Source organism: Camarhynchus parvulus, chromosome 1A (genome assembly GCF_901933205.1).
Source record: "Camarhynchus parvulus chromosome 1A, STF_HiC, whole genome shotgun sequence".
NCBI classification, from domain to species: Eukaryota; Metazoa; Chordata; class Aves; order Passeriformes; family Thraupidae; genus Camarhynchus; species Camarhynchus parvulus.
Window position 1 is genome coordinate 50370000 of NC_044586.1, and position 25483 is coordinate 50395482.

Sequence of the window (25483 nt, forward strand, 5' to 3'; positions counted from 1 at the left end):
CATTATTTAAAAGCCATAAAAGTCACACAATTCTGACTGAGTGTATCTAACAAGCTATATTCCAGCACAATCTGATGGAGGTGGAAGTCTCAACTTATTCATATGACCAGCCCTTTTGCCCTGTGGCAAATTGCAATACATCTTAACTGGCTTACTTCTGTCCACACAAAAGTTGGCAGGTATCTGAAGTCTTCCCTTGAAGCAGTTACTACAGGATCAGGATCAGGATCAGGAAGAGTCAAAAAGGGAGGTATGAACTCATTAGAGAGTCAGTAAGACTCAGGGGTCCCAAAGGGGTCCTCCAACATGTACTGCTAGAGCTGCCAAAGGTCCTGTCATGAGCACTGACACTACATTACATATTAGATTTACTTTAGGTCCTCCAACATGTACTGCTAGAGCTGCCAAAGGTCCTGTCATGAGCACTGACACTACATTACATATTAGATTTACTTTAAAATCCATTTTGATGGAAAGATACAAATGTGAACCACACCACGAGCATGTTGTATAGCTCCTACAAAACTTTGGATGGATTTATCTGCCTGTAGCCATGACAGACCACAACCAAAACCAGGTGCTATTGTGCACCTCACCATGGCTCATATGCTCTCAGTGACTGGAGGGAAAGCTGACAGCACAGAGCTTCTCAGGGGTCATCAAAACCTCAGAGTTCCTTAAGGATAGTGACTCATCTGGTGGATCAGCTGACAACAAAAACATGACAGTCAATCTGGCAGGTGCAGCACCCTGTTAGCTCATCTCCGCCGCAGACAAAAATAGTCTGCATGTTGGATGAACAGCTTCTTCCTAATGATTCTATCTGGCCATCACTGAGATTACAACTGATATCACCAGAATCACAACAATAGCCCTAAAAGAGCCTAGTCTCATATAAACTCTCTTTTTTCTTCAGACAAAACAGAATTTAATGGGATAGCGTGGTCTTTGTTAAAAATTGCAGGGTACCACTTATCTATAAGATAAATAGTCTACTCAACTGCTGTTTTCAGCTAAAACAGAAAGATCTGCAAATCCCAAGTGAACAGAAAGGACTGAAAGTTCATCATGGTACTGGTAGCATTTCACTCACCTTAAGAATACATAAACCACAGTAAGAAAACAATAAACTAATCTAGCATTGATGCAACTCAAACACCTTCCTATGCTGTCAGATGTCTGTTAGAGACATCTGGTCATTAGGTGTATGCTACAATTGCAACAGCTGTACAGGGATGGATATGAGGATGGAATGATCCTCCATCTAAAATTCTTCAGAGCCTGGAGCATACTCTTTATGGAGCTGAAGCTTGAGCTACTTGCACACGTCCAAGCTTATAATGAACAATAGATATGACCTGGTTGAAAGGGGCTGTCTGCAAGCAGACATAAACAAAAGGCCAGTAGAGGAAAGGCATTCCTGGGAATAGCAAAAAACACATATTTTCTTTTTCTCAGAAAAGGTCACAGTGTCAAGGAAGCTGGCTAAGATATTGCATTAGCTGCAGGTGCTGCAGGCAGGAAGAGCTGGGGCACAGCAGGAACACCACAGGAAGCAGCACAGGAGAAGCTGGGACCTGGAGTGACCATGACACCAGTGAGCTAGGCAGCCTCCTCACTGACTCAATGCACTCTCACAGCAGTGCTAAGTTTTGCTGTACAATTTAGGCAGTCAAAACTTCTGGAAACTTAGAATTGCAGCTATAACCACTGCAGAGAGCTCATTTTCAGCAAATTCATCATTTCACATAAACATTAAACTGTGCACTGTGTGAATCCAATAAATCTGACATGAAGGGCTACAGATGCTTGCACATGTAAATGGGTCCACAGGCAACAGATTGGCATCTACACATTAAATCATGTGTGTCCTTAAGAGGTCTGATTTGACTGTCTACAACCAGAATAATCAAGCTCTCTGCAGAAGTTTTAATTAGTTTAATTCAATACACACACATTTCTTTACAGGCAGAATTAGAAGCTGTGAAAAAGAGGGGCTCTGATGTGGCACAACTGGTTTTAGCCATCATCCAAAACACAGAACCGTCACTATACTGCATACAGACCTGTATATGCCTCATTATAGCTACCAACACAGTATTGTATTCCCTGCAGTTACTGCCCAGAATATGAGATACTAAGATATTTTCCATTTTGAAGAAGAAAAAGCAAACAAGCAAGCAACAATAACAAAACAACCAGTTCAAGACAAAATAACACACCAAAACCACACAAATGCTCATTTGGAAAACATACTAGCTGCTTTTCAATTAATATTATTTTCTTTCTTTTGGCAGAAGCTGTGTTAACTTGAAATTAGGCGGTCATCTATACCAGAAGTATAAAAGAGATGGTATCTATCTAAAAACATGACCCATGTTTCTCCTTTCCAAACAATAAGTCTGGGAATAGAATAGGATTTGAGGTCTGAAAACAACATGTTAATAGATGCTAAATAACATAACAGTGCAGAAATTTCTATTTATGAGATGTCTTCCACCATTCCCAAGATGAAGTTTCTGCATTTTAAAAGGTGGAGGTAATCTTGTGTCCAGCATTTCACTTTTTAAATATAAAAGTAAGTTAAATGAAGCTTAGAGGAGGTGAAAGACATTAGAAAAGTACAAATCATCTCTTGATACTCAGCAAGGGACTATATAACAAAAAAGGAGCTTAAGTGCTATTGAGCTGCACAGGTTGTACAGCTAATTTTGAGAGAGCACCTTGGCAGATTGTGGGAACCCAGGAAATTCCTCTGGCTGCCCTGGAGGACTCGAGACCCAGTCAGGGGGCTCAGAGACCTTGGCGAAAAGCCCAAGACCCCTGTGCCTTTGATTTAGCCCTTGGAAAAAACAATTACCAACCTTTACATGCAGGATTACAAGCCACGACAGTTTAAGTAGAATGAGAGTGAATTTATCACAGGGTGAAAAAGTAGATTTTGGGGTTTTTAGAATGGGGGTTCAGGGGGCAAGATGGAGGAATCTGGGCATGTCCAGCCTTTCTCCTTCCTAGCCTCCATCTTATGCTGTGATGTTGGCACTTATAGATTGGTTTAGAGTAGAAGCTCACTGTCTAACATAGGTGATAGGTGTTGGAAAGTAATTGTAAACATTGTATACGTAGTTTTTAGTATAAAGACATAACACCACCCCGGGGGCAGGCAGTGTGCCTGGAACTGTCCTGCTGGACGGACCTCGGCAGGACAGGAGAAAGAATTTTATAGATAAGATACAATAAACAACCTTGAGACCGAGAAATTAAGAGCTCTGACTCCTTCTTCAAGCACCGGGCTGGGAAAAGAGACTTTTGAACTTTTCTCAGGGCCACTCTGACAAGCTAGAGATCCCAAAAGTAGATCACACCTGACCCCTACAATGCATTGTCCCCAGCTATTCCACAGCCTCGGGGACAAAGAGCAAGTGCAATCAAGCAAACCCTAAGTCTTCATCCTTACAAACATCATTCAAGAATTTCAAATGTCACAAGCTACAAACTGCTTGCAGGTATCACATTAATGCCTCATTCCTGTGTCAGAGGCCCAAGGCCACCTTTGCACAGTGACCTGTGCTGGCTTTTTGCACAGCCTTTTGCACAGCCAGCTCGCTGCCCGAGGCTGTGCCCACAGACCGAGGCTGTGTCAAAGGCCCAAGTAACCTGTGTTGGCTGTTTGCACAGGCAGCTCGGGATCCGAGGCTGTGCTCGCTGTCCGAGGCTGTGTCAAAGGCCCAAGTAACCTGTGTTGGCTGTTTGCACAGCCAGCTCGCTGCCCGAGGCTGTGCCCGCAGACCGAGGCTGTGTCAAAGGCCCAAGTAACCTGTGTTGGCTGTTTGCACAGGCAGCTCGGGGTCCGAGGCTGTGCTCGCTGTCCGAGGCTGTGTCAAAGGCCCAAGTAACCTGTGTGGCTGTTTGCACACCAGCTGCTGCCGAGCTGTGCTCGCTGTCCGAGGCTGTGTCAAAGGCCCAAGTAACCTGTGTTGGCTGTTTGCACAGGCAGCTCGGGATCCGAGGCTGTGCCCACAGACCGAGGCGGGGCAGCGCTCGCAGTGCCCAGCCCGGCCCGCTCCCTGCTGCCACCTGGCGGCAGCTCCGCACAGCACACCGAGCCTCGGCGGGCGGGCACGGAACGGGAACCCCCTGAGGCCTTTTGTGAAAACAGCTACCGCACAAGCTGAAATCGCCGATTTGCATTCCATTCTCCCAAAGTCAGAGCAGCTCAGGCGGCGGCGCAGGGTGACTCCCCACCTCACCCTTTCCATCCCAGAAAAGGACCGAGGTGTTCTCTAGGCATTGTTGGGTTTCCTTGGCACTGACTCCCCACCAATGTTCAGGCTCCTTTCCTCAAAAGCCAGTGCAGACCTGAAAAACCTCATTCCTCACCAACCCTGAGCTTCTCCCACAGAAAGATTTTCTTTCTGCTCCTCTGCTTGCATCCACCACTCCAAAATGAGATTTCTTCCAGGCTCAGGGTCTTCTGACTCTTTTTCCAAAGTCTCCCTGGTCCAGGGAAGAGGATGTGGCATTATGGCAGTGTATAGTCACAGCCTAATGATAACTATAGCCCTCCTGCCTCTCCTGTTCACACACAAAGCACTGGCCCAAAGCCTTTCGTTCATCATACCAAGGCAAAAACAAGAATTGGTTTTTAAGGCAGTGAATGCTGTAGCAATTACCCTGTTCCTCTCATATGTACCTAGTATAAGGCAGTTAAAAAAAAAAGCACCAGCCTCAAGTGCTTTCAATGAGTCTTGCCATAGTTACCTTGTTACTCTTATCAATTTTATTTATTGATTATTTTTGCTCCAAAGTCAGAAAGTGTAGCTCCAAAGGCAGCAAGCCCCTTCAGAGCAGAGAAACCAGGATTTGGTAATGATTTGAATTTAATTACACATTACCTTCAACCTCTCCAAACAACAGTTTAATAACTAAGGAGAAAACAATCCAAGAGCACCAAACTGCAAATGAAAAAGAATAAAATAATAAAAAAACACAACACAAGAGAAAAATAAACACTTCACTTCTAATTCAGGAACACAGAAATAGTGAGAAAATAGAGCTGGATAGGGCCTGAAGTTCTCGAGCCATTTATCAGGTGCGTAGTGCCAGGAGAGAAATATTACTTCTGGCAGTTTTTTCTCTAATCTATTTTTAAAGGCATAAATATAAGAGGGTCCACATTTTTCCTGCCTGGATCTCTTCTTGTCTTTTTCAAAATCAGCTTCTAAGACTCCACAACCAAAATCTGAACACCCAAATCAGTGGTGCTTGGATCACCTCATCCTTCACAAAAAAAAGCCCAAGAACACTGACCCAACACTATCAAATGACAAGCGTTTTTAAAGCAGCTTTCAAAAAAGAAACAAAAATTCTACTTCACAAATTAGGAGTTTAAAGAAGCTAACATGATAAGCACATAGATAATTCAGGAAAATTCAACCACGGCCAAACAGTAAAATGAAAATTGAACTGGGAACTACACAGGTGAGTAATGGAAACATAAAAATGACAGCAAGCACCTTCCACAAGGGAAGAGACTTTTTATGAAGGAGTAAGATGACTGTCTTGCAGCTGTGCTAATGTACCTATCAAAGTGACATTGTTTTATCATTTCCTATTTTAATAGAACCTAAGTCACATATTAAGCCTTATCCCTCAAAAAATGTTTAAAAATATATTAGGAATTCTACTACTTTTGGATTATATTGCCCTGCGTTATACTGGTGTAGGCAAACAATCTACTGAGAAAATTAGCTCTAAGATACAAAACCATTTTTTTCTGCTTTTCAAGATGCAGAAGTATCTTAGTCTGTTACCAGTCTTGTTTTGAAGCCAAGAATGCTAACAGTTTGCTGGCCATTTCCAATCATTGTGGGTCAGTCCACAGCTGTGTGGGCACTCAGTTTCAAAGGCATCCTCCACACTTCTCAGTACGTTTCTCCAAGACGAAATTTCTTTCTGAAAGTCACAGTCAAAACATAACTGAGTATCTGACTCTGCATTGCTGTAATCAGTTACTAGCCATAGCATTTACAGAGAGAAAACAAGGAAAGCAAACATCCTACCACTGCACCCAGATAAGGTAACTGTAAACTGAAAGACAGCTTGCTGAAAATAACTCTTCTAAGAGGAATATCTCCAGTATCACCTTGAATAGCAGAAAAGCAAATTCTGGAGTTAAAATCATGAAATAATGATAATTAAACAGTAACTCAGAATAGCAAATGCCAAATGAAGTACAACTTATGAGGTGTTTGCATGTTATTGTACTGCAAAAACAATGACCTGTACAAACTGAACAGATTCCAGCCCGAGCTTCACTTAAGAAAACAGTCCCTTCAGTCATTTCAGTGTCAAACACCATTTTCACAATGCCTAATTTGTTCACATATGCAAGTGATCCTTGAGGAAGCAAATGGCAATATTTATGCACAGAGATTTAATAAAAGAGACCAGAGTCACAATCAGTTCAGTTCTGAGCAGGTTAACAAAGTCATGTACCTTGTTTTCCTCGCTTATACTAATGGGAACAAGTACTCTGAAACAGCACAGACACCCAATCCTAAGCCTTGTCAACCCAGCCACCACCTAATGTACTACCAGTTTGACACCATGCAGAGAAATGTCTCACTGAATTTGGAAAGCCATTACCACTTCTATACCTGAGACAAATTACTGATCTCATCTGTCAGTATCATGAATGTATTTTTGATAGAAAATGCAGCTTTACACACTTAAAGGATGATGCGTCCACTCTAGGCTTGCTCATTCTTAGGTAGCTGTTTCTTCAGAGAGCAGCAGTTGAAATTTAGATGTATGTAGCGAAGGAAGCTGATTACAATTTACACATCCATTTCAGTCTAAGATTCACCCCACCTGCCTGGCCACAAGACAGTAACTCAAAAAATCCCTTTGTTTGCTGCAGAAAGTCACAAGCTGAAAACTATAAAACCACAACATCCTGGAGAAGAAAACAACTGAGCAACAGAGTGAAAAAAATCTAAGCATGTGTACACATAAGATCTGCTGCAAACCTTGGACTGCACTTTTTGGTCTCTGCTCTGCCACTGAGCCCACTCAGCTCTTTCAGATAACATCAACAGCTGTGGAAGACCATCAAAGCAGACTGTTTTGCCCCTAATAAAGGAGCTGACTGTCAGGCTCAAAGCATATAAGTAATGTGAAAGAGCAAATCCAGCTCAGCCAAGAGAGCTGAACCAGCTAGCACTGGAGAGGCTGAGAACACAGACCAGGTATATCCAAGTTGCCTTAGACTGAAATGGCAGGAAAGCATCAAAACAAAAAATGCCAGTATTATCATAGCCAGTCTTCTTCAGTATTTTGTTCTAAAAGGGTAACAACAAGAGTTCCTCAGTTAAGGAAGAGATTCCCTTACAAGGAACAAAAGGCCAATATGAGCAGTGTTTGCCAAAAATACAGCAAGGGTTGACCACCAGTGTGAAGCGTTCACTCCACAAGTGCCAGATTTTTAATTAAAAAAAACCCATTTATTACAACAGCATATTACAAAGAACTAGCTTCAATGATCAACAAATAAAACTTTACAAAATACAAACAATGTAATTTCCGACTGTGGAGTGACAGATATCCCAATTTTACAAACACATCTTTTGTTTATGCCCACTTAAAAATCATTTCCAGTCTGCTTTATTTTCCATCAAATACAGTACACATTTATCCAAACAAAAGCATGTACATTCAATATAGAACATTTTGAGCAAAGCTAAAATCTTAGTTCCCGTTCACAGTATTTTTAGTGCAATGCACTAACAGGGCCAAATAGTTCTCTATCCATAAAAGTATTTTTACTCCTGATCTCGTGATCAACATTTAGATATATTTTATACAAAAAAAGTATATATGAACATGAGGCACCTCCCTAAGTAAGGGAGTGAACCGATATAAAAACATGGTATTTCATCTGATGTACAATACCTTTCAAATTGTAGCAATTTGACACAAATCACTAAACAAAATATTTTCTAAAAGGTAAAAAATAAAAAATAAACAAAAAAAAAATCAAACAACCAAAAAAAAACTCGAAAGAAAATCCATGATTGCATGAAACCTGCCAAGAACTTCATAATGGTAGGCATGCAACTGTTTTACTACAATCTTGATTAAAAGGTTTAAAAAAGGGTATCTAAACATTTTCCAATTACACAAAGTCAAGTGTTACCCATAGTGGTCATTTATGATTTTGAGAGAAAATATATTTTGAGTTTCTCCCAAACTATCCTCCCTTTTTATTAATATTTAATGAAATAAGCTAACATTATAAGTGGTTGTGCACAGATTGTCTATAATACATCAGCAAATATTCACTACCTTCATATTAACATTAGTGTGTTGATCTTTCAAAAATAAACTGAAAAAATAAACTGCAACTATCATTAAAGTGCTTGTGTATAATTTTTAAAAATTAAACAATAGAGGAATGTGGATATTCTTGTAAACTTTCTAGATGTTTACAAAGTTTTCCTGTGAACCACATATGGAAACAAAATGGAGGTCTTTGAAGCAACTTCAGCACAGTGAAATTCAGAATGTCTTTGAACTCGGAAATTAGTCAGCATGAACAAACTGAATTTACGGCAAATACTAAAAATTAGTAGAATTCAGTCAATAAACACTACATTGTTTGCTCTTATACATTCATTTGTAATAAATTTAAAACAGTATATAATACAACATTTACCAAAGTAGGCTATCACATCCAAGTTTGAGCTGTCCATCAATTAGCACTGCCAGGGATGGCCAGTATGCATGATGAGTTTTCTGAAGCTTTCCTAAATGAGGAAAATCCACCTTCTTCCAAAGCAGCTGCTCATTAACTTGTCTCTGGTATACTCTTTTTCAATTTCAGGAAGTTTGTCCTATACTGGGTCAAACTACAACTCCATAGAGATAACTGCTAATTTAGAACCACGTGCATTTCACTTCAACTACTTCAGTGTTTTGGGATGTGGTACTGTCCCACAAGCAGTCAGAATGATTATTAATATTGTAAAAAAAAAACCAGCTTATCAAAGTATTTCCTCCTTATAGTACCATTATCAAGAATTAGTAGTTCCACCAACAAACTAAAGTCCTTTTCATTCAAATGAACTTCAAACTTTCCGAACATCACTTGAACCTATCTGAAGAGAAATGGGAATAAATTAATACTTTGAGTTCACCCATATAATTCTCTTTTAAACTACACAACATAAATAATTTACAAGGTTAAATTTTTAATTCTTACTCAAAATGCAGAAGTCACTCCTCCTCTAGAATTCAGCATAATTCAGGGTTCAACTCAGTTCATTTTTGAAGTTCTGCCTAATTTGGTCAGGATTTATTAGAAACCCATGAAAGCACCACATCACAATTTAATATAACTAGGTGGTTATTCACTGTGAAAGCTGAACTCAAATCAAATCACCTCCCAGAAACATAGAACAAGGCACATATACTTTGCTTTTTGCCAAATATGCTAGAAAGATAATTTTACATAAGGATGTTAAAAACTCCTAAAATTATCATTACAGTCTCTCTTCATCATACTTTTGTACAATCCCCAACCTTCAGCCATCAATTGGTCAGTTTGAAACACAAAGTGACTGCACACAAATATTTTCTTTTTTAAAAGGTCCTCTAAAAATTGGCCATGGCAAGGCCTATGGAAAACTGAGTAGCTACAAATACAACCCTGCCAAGTGTAAAAAATTCAGAGAGCACCACATAAGCAAAAGTTTGGAAAATTCTAGGGCAGACTTCAATACACACCAATGCTTAAAGCAAAAACTTTGATAAGATTTGAACAATTAAAAAAACTAAATGACCAGAAGTCTCCAAACCTGGGCTTATATAAATAAGCACTAAAAGAATGGAATTCTAAATTTGATGACTTCAAAGGTATTTGCAGACACCTAACCCATAATGATTTTAAATCAAAGCAACTAAGCAACCAAATTACATTAAAAACCTGCTCTATGCACTTTTGTTGACAGTGTGTTTGCAATACACATTAAAATAAAAATTTAAATTCACAAATGCTAATTCCAGTAAGTTCATAGAAATTTTTTGTTATCAGCTTTTACTTTAGTACTTTTAGTACTTCTTCAAGTGGTCACAACAAAGTTAAATGAGTTAAGTTATTCAAACCATACAAAATTACAGTTAATTTAAAAAAAATACTATTTTAAAAATGTACTTATATTAGCTTTATTACAGCAGATGCCTAAGACAGTTTAAAGAGTTGACTTAGTACATTTTAATCTACATTCCGTCTTTCTACAATGACAAATTTAATTTAAACTCTTTTCCAAAATTCTAAAAAAGAAACAAATTTGACATCTACTTTTGCATTTAAACCACTAACCATAAAATGTATGGGAAAATATGTTTTCAGCAATAAATCAAAAACAGCAAAAGAAATGCAGCGGTATTGTTGTTTTTAAAAAAAAAAAAAAAAAAGACAAAACACTTTTTCTTTTTCCTCACCAGACAACAGCTTTAGATCTTGTACTTCTGCCTTTGGTTTTACTTTCTTCAGGTGAATGTGATACGTTTGCTTTGTGGGTTTTCTTATGATGTTCTAGAAAAGCTTTTCTGGCAAATGCTTTCCCACATTTATTGCATCGGTGCAGAGAAAAGTTTTTTGTTACTTTTACTTCAATGCCAACATCGGCTCCTTCATACTTTTTATTGGGAGAATTAGAGGTGACATCCTGTTTTGAACCGATCTGTTTTGTTTCATCCTTCTGAGAGCCTCTTTTTGTCACCTTATTTAAAACAAGATCAATTGGCTTCTTTATTGCTCTTATTTCTAAACTAGCTGTTATTTTCCCAAGGTAGCGTGGCGACTTTTTGTGAACCACGGTTATGTGTCGGATCACATCACGCTTGCGACGTGTTTCGTAAGAGCACAGTGGACACCTGTAGTATTTAACATAAATATTATTTCCATCTGTGTGTAATTCAATGTGTTTTGTTAAATTCTGTTTAGACGTAAATTGGCGCTTACAGAGTTTACAGTAAAGCTGCTTAAAGTCAAAGCCAGCTGAAAGTTTTGGCTTCCTGGCTTTTTGCTGGCCACCTGCAGCAGATGCATTGGTTGATTTAGGGGTTGATTTAGTGGTTGATTTGCAGGTTGATTTAGTCGTTGATTTAGACATTGATTTAGGGTTTTCAGGGTCCTGTTTAATCTTATTTTTCTGTGCTGACAGTGTGTTCTTTTTCTCATTTGAATGATTTGTTCCCTTTAATTCATTCTGTGGAGAAAGCACAATGGAAGGGGGTGAAGGTTCTACAGAATCTGCTGGTTCGACTTGTATTTCTGTGCCATTGGTAGCATTGTTAGGTCCTTTCTCTCTTTTAAAATTCTTTCCAGAAAGAGTTATCTTGTGAACAATTTGCATATGCCTTTTCAGCATTATCTGTGAACTATATTTCCTCTTGCACAGAAGGCATTTGCATGCACTTAAATTGTATTCAGCCTTTGACGACGACTTTTGTTTTCTGGTCTTAAGAGATTTTTTAGCAGAAACTGTATCCAAGAACAAAGGTTGCCCAGGCTTTGTAGCTATATCAGGAGTAATGGAATCCCTTCTTAATCCTCTATGAACTTCATCAAAATGCCTCCTTACATTGGCTTTTGTGGCAAATGATTTGTAACACACAGGACAACTTCTACCTAACGCGACAAGAACATTCTTATTTCGTCCTCTTGCAGAGCACTGGTTTGGTTTCTTTTTTGTTTCTATATACTTCTTTAGTTCTTCCATCTTTTTTTTGTGTACTTTTCGAATGTGCCGGCGTACACTCCGTCTTGAATGAAATTCCTTCCTACAGAGGCAACAAATCAATTGGTGGCCATAATCAGAATTATCCAGAGAGTCCAAGTCAGGATTTACCACTGGTGGCTGTTCTTCAGGAGTAGATATCACCTTGTTTGTAACAGGATCAGCAGGAGGTAATTCTACAGTATCCCCAGCTGGGACTGGGGCTGGAGCTGAAACAGTCTTGGGTTGCTCAGTGCTGGGTTCCTGGATCTGTACTGGAGCTTGATCGGGGGTATGGCTACTTTCTGTGTTCTCATCTGGGCTATCAGTCCTTGATACATATTGAAATACAGCATTCTGATTAGTTTCTATAGGTTCCAATGTAATTATATATTCTTGCTTATCTACCCTTGGATAGATTGCTTCAAGAAGGTCATTTATGGCTTGACTCTGCTTATCTTTTGTATGTGGGAGGTCTGTGAAAAGAGGAAAAGGTATTTTTTAATGATTTGGTAATTTCCAATTATTTCAATTTCAAAGTAGCTTTTAACTACTATGTGAATTAAATCTACAAATTTCCACAAATCCTCTTTTGTACTCTCTGAACACTCAAAGGCTTTGAGTAATCATTGCAAGTTGCCTTTTTATTAAAAGCCAGCATTGGAAATAACCTTCCTGGCGTGCTAATGTGAAAGCCACCTGAACTAAATATCTGTATGACTGGAATTAAGCTAGTCTTTAAAAAATTGTATCAATTGCAAGAATAACATCATTTGACTGAGCTTGTTCTGCAGGTGTGCAACTAAGCCTGAAGTATCATTAAAAACCAATTTTCATACTGTGGGATACAGGCACTCACAATAAAGGAACCTAATTCTGGAAATAAGCCCTTCTCTGTGAATTCTGAACCTCTGTGAATCCTTACCAAAGAATGAAACATCTGTGTAACGTGAGCATTGCATGAAGATATAAATAGACCATATTTTACAGGTCTCAGTAAAATTCTCCCTTTAAATGCCAAATTAGTTCAGTGCTCTAGTTCCCAGTGAGACACTCAAAGCATCCGCAATGGCACAACTAGGAAGCTGGGGTCCCACAGCAAAAAGGTGAGGCACTGAGATGACACAGTTCAGATTATTGTGGATAATTTTAAAGATGTGAGTCCTGGTAACAGCTAATAAAAAGCCCATAGTCAGAGTTATTCCTTCCACACACCCAGCAATACATGGCAAGCGCCAGTACAAAAAATAGGCGTTTTGTAGCTCCAAACCCATTTTTAACACTGAATTTTTAACAGCTTTTACAGTCAGTTTCAAATGAGCCTATCTATATAGCTTTCACCAAGAGTAAAAAAGTCTTTCCTATTTTATAGTACCTTTTAAGACTACTTCATGACTATATTGAGTGCATGGATTTTTCACCATGGTGTGCTGAACTTTGATTCCCAGCTCCTGTTCACTATCTTTTACTTATTGAAAAAACTCCCACTTAGTTTAATAACTATACTCAATTTTATATAAAGCACAAGTATTTATACAGTTTTATTCAGAGTGTGTAATATTATTCCTTTTATTTGCACCTCATAGTGAACAGTGGAAGTTATTTTATTTCTATGTTACTTGCATGCTATTTCATTTTAACATACAAAAGTTAATCAGAAAGTTAAAAGAAAGCTAGAATGCCAGGAGCTGGACGTTAAGTCTTTCCTCAGGGTAACCTTACTTTGCTTAGAAACTATTACATCTAAAGTCACATGCACTTCTAACCTTGCTTTGTAACTTCAAGTCACCCCTTGTCACAGAGAAGCTCTGTGACTCTCTAACTGGCCAAGCAAGCTCATTTAAGGAAGGTGACAGCACCAGCCTTTTCACCTTCTCCTTACAGCTGATACCATGTGAGAAAAGAATCATCAAAGTATATCTCTGTTCCTAATTTTTGAAATATTGAGGCAGTAAGGCATTAATCAGGAAAGAAAAATCCTCATTGTACCTATATTGATCTAGTGAAGGGATCAAGATAATTAGCTTTACAAACACTTTTGAATGCTGACACATTTCCAAATTAATCAACTAACAAGAAGTCATCACTGCAATGAGACTATAGTAAATTTCTTTTTCCATAAAAAATATAGTTCTTAACTTTTTCCTCATTTAAGTAACTTCTTTTAATAATAAAGCTCATTTTCCACAACAAAGATGTTGGGCTAGGCATGTGTTAAAGCAGCATATGGTGAAGTGAAGCAGGGGAAAAGAGACAGCATTATTCAAGCACAGATCGTTAAATAGAAAGGTAAACTTTTAGTCTGTGTTTCATAGTGACTAAAACCAAAAGACTGCATCCATGACACAAGCACTGTATTGTCTCAGTACAGGAGAATACTAAGACCCAGAGAATACTATTGACCCAGGTCACTTCACAGGAGCAGCCAAAATCCATCAGAGCTATGATGGCCTAAAACTGAAACACCCTGTTAGAGTCACTGTCTTCTGTGAGATTAACTTCCCAGTCCTTTGACATGCTTTTGGTATCTTTCACAGTAAAGGACAGATGGGAAAGAAAAAGGGGAAGAAGGAATAAAAAGTGTTAAGAGTGACAATTAAAAGACTAGATGTATAAACTAGCTATCTAATTATGATAGTGGCATGGCTCTTGGTTGTTAATTCATACAAAGTCATTAGTGTAGCTCCTTCAATAACACAAAAGTGACCAACATATATTACTACAGAAATTTAGATCCACCTCGGTTTTTTGCATTTTGTTTCAGGGATGTTTGTGTAAATGGTAATGAAAGATAAATTTTTCAACTTCACATAGCTTTATTAAACATTTACATAAATAAGACTTACTATCATCCATCTGAACACTTGGAGGACAATAAAACTTTTTGTGGGTAATTAAATTTGGTAATCCTCTGAAGAGACTCCGGCACAATTTACACTCAAAAATGGTGTCCACATCTCTTAACAAGATATGTTTAAGTTGTTTCGTTCCTGTAATAAAATAAAAATTACACTTATGGAAGGCTTTCTGTTCATTTCTTAATTCACATCATCCCATGAAACTGGAAACATTTTAGACCATGAATAATTACAACAGCATTTTACCTTTTGTTAGTGCTACTTCATTTGTACTGAAAGTTTATGATACATGCTCCAAATTTCACTATGAAGACAAGACTGGGATCAAAAAAATCCCTCAAGGATTACACACATCACAGTTTACAGAGAAAGTGCAATGATTTACAATAAAAACTAACATCTAACATTAGGAAAGAGTTCTTACTACTACTACTACTAAGCAATTTGGTTGTTGCAATACAATTGCCCAATAGGAAAGAATAAGCACCTAGAGCATTTAAAGAAGCCTGTAGTATTTTTTCTTTAGGGTTATCCTACAGTGCTAAGAAAAAAAGACACATACAGCTGTTTCACACAGAAGTGGCACCTGGTAAGGCAAAAAACTAAAGGATTGAATAGACCAAAGAGAATAACTAACAGGTCAAGAAATGTTACTACCCTTAGATATCTAACCCAAGTCCAAGATGATGACACTTAGGCAAGATGGTAGAAATGTAGGCATATTTTCAGCCTGAAGGAATGAAAATACATACAACTTAAACCAGAAAGATCTCTATTAAAACACAGAGAGTGTGATAAAATATGCCATCTTTCCAGACTATCACTCATTGTATACAAAGACAGTTAGATCTAGCATTGTTGAAGTATTCCAGCTCCTGTCATCTTTTTTACACTTCAAACTTACTCCATTTCTCATCTCATGAAAATTAGGAATGTAACACCTAAAATTAGCAGCAGTTTACTAAATGATGCTTACCCACTCCAAATTAGAAAGGAGTACTAACTAACCAAATTCAGCTATTTTACCTATCTTGATTTTTCTTAGAATTTAGTTATTCAAAATCAAACAAGCAAAAATATAACAAAGCTGGACCATCAATAATAATATCAAACACATATGGAACAGCAGCAGAAAGACATTCTGCAATCTGAATTACAAGGTCAAGTGTTCTGCAATCTCATCACACTTCTCTTAAGAATTCCTTTCAAAGATCAAACTCAGAGTCACACTGCAGAACTTTTTGCTAAATTAGAATCTTTCAAATATTAATAATTTCATAATAGGAAATAGGTCTTCAATACAAATGGGCCTTACCAAGAAAACTTATTTCTTGGTGCAATAAGAGCACTACAAAGCTTTCTAAATCTGAGTTTCAGCAAAGCACAGTGTCTTCTTCAACAGTTCCTTAAAAATGGTCTCCAAACTTGACCATCTGAGGCTACCACAGTTTCTGTCCCCTCCTATGCCTTCCCAAGCCATATATTCATTGCTCTTTTTTTGAGTGTTACTAACTTCACCCTTATCTGACCTGCATTTTTACAAACAGACTACCAAACTATATTTGCTACTATATATACAACTATATTTAGATATAGCAACAAATAAAAATTGTACAGAGATCCCCCCTAAAAGCAAGTTTTTTACTCTGATCTCACCAACATTTGAATTTCTGCATATAAAGAGAATCCTGTTGAACAAAACTGAAGATGCTCCATGTAGATAAAATTCCATGCTGTTCATGCATGCCCTACCCACAAGCCTCATTCTCAAAAAAAAAAAATTCTCAATTACTACCCAGTCAAGGGACATACAGGTTCCTCATTCTCTCCCCTGTTATATTCAGTCCCTGTTCAGGACTGAAATGTTTTTTTCCAATACAAATTAGTGGATTTAAGAATTACTGGATGAAATTAAAGGATTTCATACTATATGACATGGTAGTCATTCTGGCTTCAAATCATCCTTATGCATGTGTGAAACTTTTCACAGATGAGAGTAAAGAAAAGTTATTGGTCCTTTTGAAATAAACTGCTGACATTCAGAAACTTCTTGAAAAAGCAAAAAAAAAAAATTAACTTACTGAAGTCTTCTCTATTTTGTAGTTACATCTAATTGTATATTGTGATGGCAAAGCAGGTGATACCTTGCCAAATTCTGTTAATATGTGCAAATGTTGATGCTAGAATAACATCAAAGTCATAATAAATCAGTAGAGAACACCAGTCATAAATATCTCTATCAGAAATTCCAAAATTTATGCCTTTTGCAAGCAGTTTCTTTTTTAGAAAAAAAATTCAAATTCACTTTTTATTCTTAATGCTTTGAATGACAGAAGCTTTTGATAAAATTACTTAAACAGTTATGTGCAATACTCTGTCATAAATTTCTATTCCTTTACCACAAGAATCAAATACTCTCCTTCCATAATGAAATGTTGCTTGTTCAAAACCAGCCAGTAAAATCTTTCTCTAAGTCCTCTTGCCTTCTGTCTGACCTCCCTGATGCAGGATGCAGGTGACTGACGATATCAAAGTAAGCTATCAATTTAATACCTGCCAGACAGGATGATCAGGAAGTAGCTCAGAGACAAAGTACCTGCAACTAGTTTGTGCTATTACCAGTAGATATTCCATTAATCTGCTTCAAGCAAAAGAAGCCTGTCATGCATCTCTTGAGGCCTCAAGCAAACTAAAAAAGGTTACTAATGAATAATCACACATCCTGTTTTTGTTTTAAGTCATTGAAACTCTAGTGGACAACTTAAATACTGTGCCCATTAACAAGACTCAAACCAGACATGCATCTCATTGCACAGCAGCAGTGTTTTTATACACGACACATTTAACATACTTAAAAGATCTACAGGAAAAAAATCTAGAAACACATAGATAGTAGCACTAAAGAAGTTGTGAACGTAAAATGTTTGGTTTGCCACATCAGAAGGGTAGAAACAGCTTGAAAACATTGAAGGTTTCAATCTTCCCTGGCACACCTCCGCAAATGCTTAGCTGTTCATTGCAATGTAGTGTAACTCCCAAAGTCAATCAAGGAATACCTTAAAAGTAGTATGATGAAGCAATTTAAGATGTTCAAGATTAAGTTTTTTCTTCACCTCAGGAGTTTTATCATAAACTCATTGATAATAGCAGTAGAAATGACACAAAGCAGAACAACAAACTTAATTTTTAAGGTTTTTGAAGGATAACTATACAGCAAGATCTGTATCTTCAATACATTCTATGAAAACCCTTATTTAAAAGGAATACCTAATCCCAAAAATCTACAAATATTTTGCAAATATACATAAAGTCAGGTGCTGATTATTTTAATACACTGAATAAACATAACTCTTTTAACAAGGTAATGAACTTCTTAAGGGTCAGGCATAGCTTCCTACCTGATCGAAAACACTCAATGATTTGTTGAATGCCAGATTTTGATGTTTGCAGAGGTTGCTGCAATAACGGAGGATCACCAGGTTCCAACAGATGCACTGAAATATATAAAAAGATAATAAGCCATTAAAAAACACTCAGGTAATTTTTGTAATTTAGGAATCTTCCATACATACAGTAAACTAGCTAAAAAGAACAGCCAGAACTACAGTAAAAGTAGCCTTACTCTAAAATTGTCACTTATATTGAATTAAAAAACAGTCAATTCAAAAACACTGAATTTTCCAGGTATGAAACCTTCTGACAGTTTGGTGTCATTTTGATCACTTTTTTTATCTGTATTCAAAGCTACATGTAAAAAACATAGAAGCATATAAATATATAAAGCCAAATTAACTCCCTAGAAATGTCTGTCAATTAAAGTAATTCCCCAGAACAATCTACTTGACTCCCATTGTTAAAACCAAATGACATGTACAAAGCAGCATTACCAAATAGTGTATTACCAGCATTACCAAATACTTCACAGCACACTACATGACTTCACTGTTGCCACTATGCACCTAAACACTGAAGCCAAATTTAAAGTAGCAATGATCAGAAAAAAAGCACAAGCATTGCTACATAGCATATACCAAAAAAAACCTATCACAGCATTTTTAATCATGAAAGCTACATTCAATAAACTCTTCAGGCTCAAATAAACTACTGAGGGAATACTTTATTTCTGATATTTCTTTCCATATCATATTTGTTGGAATGTTGGGGGACACAAGACAGATGATGGACTTTGGACCTGGTTAACATAAGAGATTTGATAACAGGATGCCTTGGCAAAAGCAAACGAACTTTGAAAATTAGACCTAGATTGCAAGAAGATTAAATCAAACAGGTTTACAGGGAAAAGAAAATCCCATTAAACTCTGCAAGCAAGAGATGTTGATATATGCATAAGTTTGTGTATGTGATTTTTAACCTAATCATTGTAGTACACATTACTAGTCTCCCTGAAATAGAAGTCTTTGTATCCCACAACAAAATCGGATTGTGATCACCGAGTCAGTCTTCCCCGTCTCTCTCCATTGCCGACACATATTCTTTGCAAAAGCTATTGAAATTAAAACATGTACTAATCAGAACTTTCAGCAATTCCAATATGCAGTATTTATGCGCATGAAAATTTATAGCACTCCATTGCTGTATAGATATGGCAACTAAGCCTTGCCCAGAGAGAACCCAAATTTACAGGAATAAGAACACTTCTTGAAGATGTGTTTGCAAAATCATTAGTTAGGTCTTATTTTATATTTCTTTTTGACTAAACAGCCAGCCTTGCATTTCATAAACTGGCTCCCACCTTAACAATTTGGTTTGATTTTAACTCATTGTAAGGTTTTCATTTCTAAATGTAGCGCTGAGATCTCTAAGAAATTTAATTGTAATAAAGGTCAGTTGAGGCACAGTATGAAACTAGATAATAAGTGCAAATAGACTAAACAAATTTTGACAGGAACATTGACCTACAAGGTTATAAATAAATTCTGAAAAAAGCTGAAAAGAACATCAGAAAACAAAGCACTGTAAAAAAGGACAACAGAATGAACATTCCACCCAACTATCCTGGTCCCATAATATACTATTATAAATACAAACACATAACAATGATGACAAATCAGCTAATCATTTGAGGATCTCTAACACAATGGCATATTGTATTCTACTAACCTAATCCCTACACTTCAAAATAAAACATTTTGGTTTGTATATAGCCTCTAATATGCATGTACAACACCAACTGACAGCAACAGGAGTAACACAGGTGAAGCAGACCTAACACATCACTGTTAACTTGTCAGGCAAGAAAAATATTTTTGTGTTTTTAAAGTATTAGAACAACTCAAAACCATTTCATATCAACACAAAGAAATGTTTCTACTAACTGAACAATATCTACTCTCAAATTACATTTCACTAAAGGGGCATAATCAAAGTCACTGTGCTCACGTTTTCATCTGTTAATTTCCCAAATTGAAGCCTTTCTTCTCAAAACAGAATTGAAAGCATCCAAATAGCACCTTTCTTTCAAAAACGTAAGTGAAAGCATCCAAATAAATGCCACAACAAGGCAAAAAGAAACAAAATAGCCTTTAAAAATACTAATTATAACAATAAGCAGAATAGTTTCAAAAGCATCTAAAAGGTTGGCTGAACCTTCAGAATATTCATTACAGTTTCCACTGATGGCATCTTTCACATCACTCAAGCATGGAATGTAAAGAGTTGTTCTAGGTGGGGTTTTTCGTCTCTGAGACTAAGATGTTCAATTTCACCAGTTTACCAGAGAAGACAGAGTAAAAATATAAACAACAAATGCAAACGATTACCAGAAACACCACTTTACAAAAAAAAAATGCACTTTTTGGAAACAAAATGATGACTTGTTTCATACAAGCTCTTGCCTTCCTCTGTTCATTTCATACAATGCCCATGTGGTGGCCTGAGGATTACCCCACATGCAGGAACTAAAATATTCTCTTCCTTAAATGATTTTAAGGTGAGAGTTCAAGGATACAAAAAAATAAAAAAACAAAAAATAAAATTTCCAAACAAACAAAATTCAGAGACTTTTTATACCTAGAGTTGACACTCATGATTTACATTAACATCCTCACAACCGTTTCTGCAAACTTTTAATGAAGGAAACATGCAAAACAGCCGAAGCATCACACACCACTATACCTGGTTCACAGCATCCATGGTGATGGTGGTCAGTCTGACAACACTTGTCCCTTAGAGGCATTTTCCGTGCGCACGATTTACTTCCCTTCTACATCCAGCAGCTCGTTTCTGCTAAAATAAGCAAATTAGCAGTCACCGCCGAAGCACAAGCGGCTCAGGAGCGCGCCATCCCCGCACACCCACTTCCTACGGCCGGGCAGGCCGGCGGCAGCGGCACCCCTGGCGCAGGAGAAAGTCCCATTGTTTCGGCAGGTCTCACGACGCCCTCTGCAACGGCGGCGGCGAGCACGGCCCCGCTCCCGGCCCGCCGCCACCTGCGCCTCGGCCGCGGGCAGAGCCCCAGGCCGCCGCCCTGCCCGCCCAGCCCGGCCCGGCCGCACGGCCCCGCGCCCCTCCGTGGCGGCCCCGCCGCGTTCCATCCCCACCTCGCAGCCTCGTCCCGCAGCCCCGCCGGTGGCACGGCGTCCCTGGGGTCCCGTGGGGAGAGCCGCGTTCCCGCACCCGGGGCAGCAGCGCTCCCGCCGCCGGGCCGGGCGCTCCCGCGGCGCTGCTGCAGCCGGAGCGGGGCGCGCCCGCCACGCGCGGCCGGGCGGGAGGGGCGCGCGGCCGCAGGTGACAGCGGGCGCCGATGCCGAGACGGGGCGGGCGCGACGGGTGAGCGCCGCGGGCCGGCCCTACCTGGAGAGGACGGGCGGCTTCTCCCTCCCCGAATTAAACTTTATTCGCCCCTGTCCCGCCAGAGCGGCGGCCGCTGACCCCGGAGCCGGATGGGCACGGGGGCAGGAAGTGACTGCGGTCCTCGCGGCGAGAGCCCGCGCAGTGCGCAGGCGCCGCTCCCCGGCCTGGCCGCACAGGTGCCGGGCGGCGGGGGCTGCCCGGCCCGCGGGGCTGCGGCGGGACACGGGAGGAGCCCCGGGCGGGCTGAGGCGCAGCGGGACCGACCCGCCGGGCGGAGTGCGCGGCGGGAACCGGCGCCGTCTTTGTCCCGGCGGGGAGAAAGGCCCGCGCTGACCGGCCGTGCTGCGCAGCGCTGCCCTGGCGCACCGGTGCCCGGACACACGTGGGAGCAGCCAACATCCCTGGAGCTGGCATTTCTGCCCCCTTTCAGCCTGGTCTGCGCCTTTACAGTGTAAAAAATTATGAACCAAACCACCGGTTGTTCTAATAGACCTACCAAGGAAAAGCGTAGATTAATGTTTTGGAAAACTGGAGGAAAAACTCGTGTTCTGAAGAATTGTGTGATGTCTATGCCAAATACTGGCCGCAGGACGTCGGTGCAGTGCAGTGAGCGGGAGGGCAGCCGGTGTCTCCAGACACGTTTCCAGAGAGTCCTGTTTAGTCCTGTGCTGTTTTAGTGCACTTCTGTAGGCACCTCGGGTTGTTGAGTAGGTGATGCTTGGCTTTTGCCAAAGGAAAGGTAAGATTAACTCTTCATACGCTTAAGGAACAACTTCTGCCGTTGAAGAAGAATCTGTAAGATAATGTCAGGAATAAGCACATCATCGCAGGAAATAATGCTTAGTGATGGTACTAACACAAAAACAATCTGTGAAGCTTTGGCTTGTAATAGCATCACTTAATGGAGATAGGACTGATGGTTTGAGACAAAGTTCCAAATCACATTACAGTCTGTGTAAGATGTCTCACGCTTTCTCAAATCAGACATGGAGAGACCTCACCATCTGTGGCCATCAACTTGTGCACAAAAATGTCTTCTTTTAAAATACAGACATTGATTTAATCAATAAGTCTTCTTTTTCCAAAGCAACATGAGACCAAATTCAGACTCCATCAGTTGCATTTGGATTTTGGTAAATAAACTGGAAACCCTTTAAGTGTCAGAGAACAGTTCAAACAGCTGAGTGCCAAATAGCATCTTAATTCTGAGGAACAGCAGAACTCAGTTGAAACCTTTGTGTCAGACAACCCAACACAGGTCATTGTGTATGTACAGAGGTGCTCTCACCTTGAGTTTAGCTACATCCTGAGCTCTGCTGTGTTTTAGCACACAGTGGAAGAGGCATAATCTCTACCAGCCATGTTCAGCCTATGTAGAGAGCACTTGGATAAAACTGTAAAGATCATGGGTAACAGTGCCATGAACACAGCTGCCAGCTCTAGTTCTGCGCAGCAGCCTCCTTACTGACTGTTGTACTTGCCCGATAAGTATTGAACTTAGAATTAACATTCCCCACCTCCCAGGAGACATGGGAGTCAGGCTCAAAGACGATCTTACATTCTCACTGATGATACTGTACTAAGAATATTGAAACAGTAGGGTTATAGCAGTTTAACTTTGCATCTTGGACATTTACTGTGGACATTGGTAGCCATGTCACCAATACAATTTCACTCAGTGATCAAAAAGTAAGAAAGGAAAAATCAACTGGCAAATCATAAACCAGCAATGGAGATTTAGAATCTTTTGGCTGTATTTGGGTTTCTGTGTTTAGCCACTCTTAATAGGATTTTTTTTTCTCCTTCTAATTCAATGAAAGTTTCTCTTTTTGCAGCCTATGGCCTATATTATGCTTGCATGGCAAGATTTTGCTAGTGACTGACCTGTAAGAGTGGTTTGTCTGAGAAGCTTCTGGAAGCTTCCTTCATGTGGCAGAGCTAATGCCAGCCAGCTCCAAGATGGATCCACCACTGGTCAAGGCTGGGTTAGTCATTGCTGGTAGTAAAGCCTCTGTGATAACATGTTTAAGAAAAAAAGTAACTGCACAGAAGTAATTGTGGCCAGAGAAGAACAGAGTGAGAATATGTGAGAAACAGCCCTGCAGACACCAAGGTCAGTGAAGGAAGATGGGGAGGCAGGAGGTGCTCCAGGCACCAGAGCTGGGATTCTCCTGCAGCCCGTGGTGCAGCCCATGGGGAGGCAGCTGGGCCCTTGCAGCCCAGGGAGGAACAGGGCGAGCAGAGATCCACCTGCAGCCCCTGGAGGAGCCCAGACCAGAGCAGGTGGATGCCCAAAGGAGGCTGTGACCATGTGGGAAGCTCATCCTGGCAGGACCTGTGGCCTGAGGATAGGGGAGCCCATGCTAGAGCAGGTTTGCCAGCAGGACTTGTGATCCCTTGGGGGACCCATGCTGGAACCATTTGCTCCTGAAGGATTTCCCCTCTGTTGAAAAAAGGACCCATGCTGAAGCAGTTCATGAAGAACTGCAGCCTGTGGGAAGGACTCCTCTCCCTGAGAAGGAAGCAGCAGCAGAAATAATGTGATGAGCTGACCATAACCATAATAACCACCTGTCCCTGTGCACCACTGCTGGGGAGGTAAAGATTTGGGAATAAAGTTAATCCCTGGAAAGAGGGAGAAGTGGGGACAATGTATTTTTAAAATTTATTTTACTTCTCATTATCCTACTCTGATTTTGATTGTGTTCAACTGATTCCTTCAAGCTGGGTCTGTTTTGCCATGACACTGACAGATCTCTCCCCATCCTTACCTCAGCTCATGAGATTTCATTATTTTTCCCTCCGCTGTGCAGTTGAGGAGGGAAGGGATAGAGCAGCTTTGGAGGGACACTGGCATCCAGATAATGCCAATGGCCATTCTTCCTTGTCCTTTTCCTATTCACCTCCCAAAAAGTGAAAAGTTCCTCCTTCTTAATAACCCCTCATTCAGTGAAGCATTGGGATTGTGTCCTCCCAGTGTTCTCCTCAAGATGAAGTTCCTTTAGCCTCTCCTTCTGTCACATGTTCCAACCCCTGGAACCATCTTGGTTACCTTCTTCTGGATACTTTTAATCTTCTAAGTATTCCTTGCCTACTTAAGAGCCCAAACTGGACACAGTGTTGCAGAAGTGGCTTCACAAATGGCAAGTAGTGAATAATCATCTCCCTTCACCCACTGTGATGTTGATGTGGCCCAGTATAGTGGTAAGTCTTAATCACCTCAAAGTTGCACTATTGATCCTCATTTCACTGTTTAACTGGGACCCACAGGCTCTTTTTGCAGAGCTGCTGTCTCATTAGTCAGTCCTCAGCCTATACCAGTGCTTGGGGGGTTTTGCCCTAGGTGCAAGGCTTTGTCAGGTATTGAACATTCTCCAGTTTGTTCAAGGTGTTCTCACAGAGCAACCCTGTCCTCCAGTATGTCAGACACACCCTGGTTTCAGCCACTCATTTCATCATAAAAGACCATGACATGGGTTATACAAAATATGCCTTTCTGCCTTCCCCCTCTCCAATTTTAGAAATTCCAACTAAGGTCAACTTCTCTATTACTGTATTTTTTGAGAGGTGGAAGTGCATATTTTTGGAAAATGGCCAAACAGCAACTGAAATCTTATTCTACCTTAAACACATTTTCATAGTTTTTGTGTTCCATAACTTTTTCTGAACTTTGCGTTCTTAACTTAAGGAAGACCTTAAATGGTCACCGTTGCATGAATGTGTAAATCTTAGTAATTTAGCTGACCTTGTAACCCCGTTGTGGGTGGAAGGCCCTAATCTGTATAGTGCTGTTTAACTCCTCAGGTATTTACAATGTAACTAATTAGTAACATGGGCAAACAACCACACCCAAATTTTGACCGGTCAGCCAGACATGTGCAAGGCGTCTCTGGGACTGATAAAAGCTGCCAGCACAGATCAGGTAGTTCCATCTGACCGAGCAGAAGGTGCCTTCAGGAGGGTGCTTGCAGGGTGGAGTCCTTTCAGCCAGTAGCCAGCCATTGAATAAGAGAAATTTGGATCAGGGTA

General features: G+C 39.9%; 1 protein-coding gene across 8 annotated transcripts in view; it reads right to left on the minus strand.

The window, feature by feature from the left end:
- Positions 1-7504: 7504 nt before the first annotated feature.
- The window catches only part of ZNF800 (zinc finger protein 800), a 58672-nt gene continuing 40693 nt past the window's right edge, over positions 7505-25483 (minus strand). Inside the window, exons 1-6 of one of the 8 annotated variants that reach the window (XM_030960246.1) lie at positions 23339-23439; positions 21951-22247; positions 20777-20884; positions 18040-18135; positions 14630-14773; positions 7505-12259 (exon numbers count right to left, since the gene is read on the minus strand). In XM_030960246.1, coding sequence (XP_030816106.1) covers positions 10500-12259; positions 14630-14773; positions 18040-18135; positions 20777-20837 — 2061 coding nt within the window. In that variant the 5' untranslated portion in view covers positions 20838-20884; positions 21951-22247; positions 23339-23439 and the 3' untranslated portion in view covers positions 7505-10499. Of the gene's footprint in view, positions 12260-14629; positions 14774-18039; positions 18136-20776; positions 20888-21201; positions 21337-21454; positions 21559-21950; positions 22248-23338; positions 23440-25483 lie in introns of those variants that run through there. The other 7 variants (XM_030960248.1, XM_030960242.1, XM_030960243.1 and 4 more) reach the window with 7 other exon arrangements.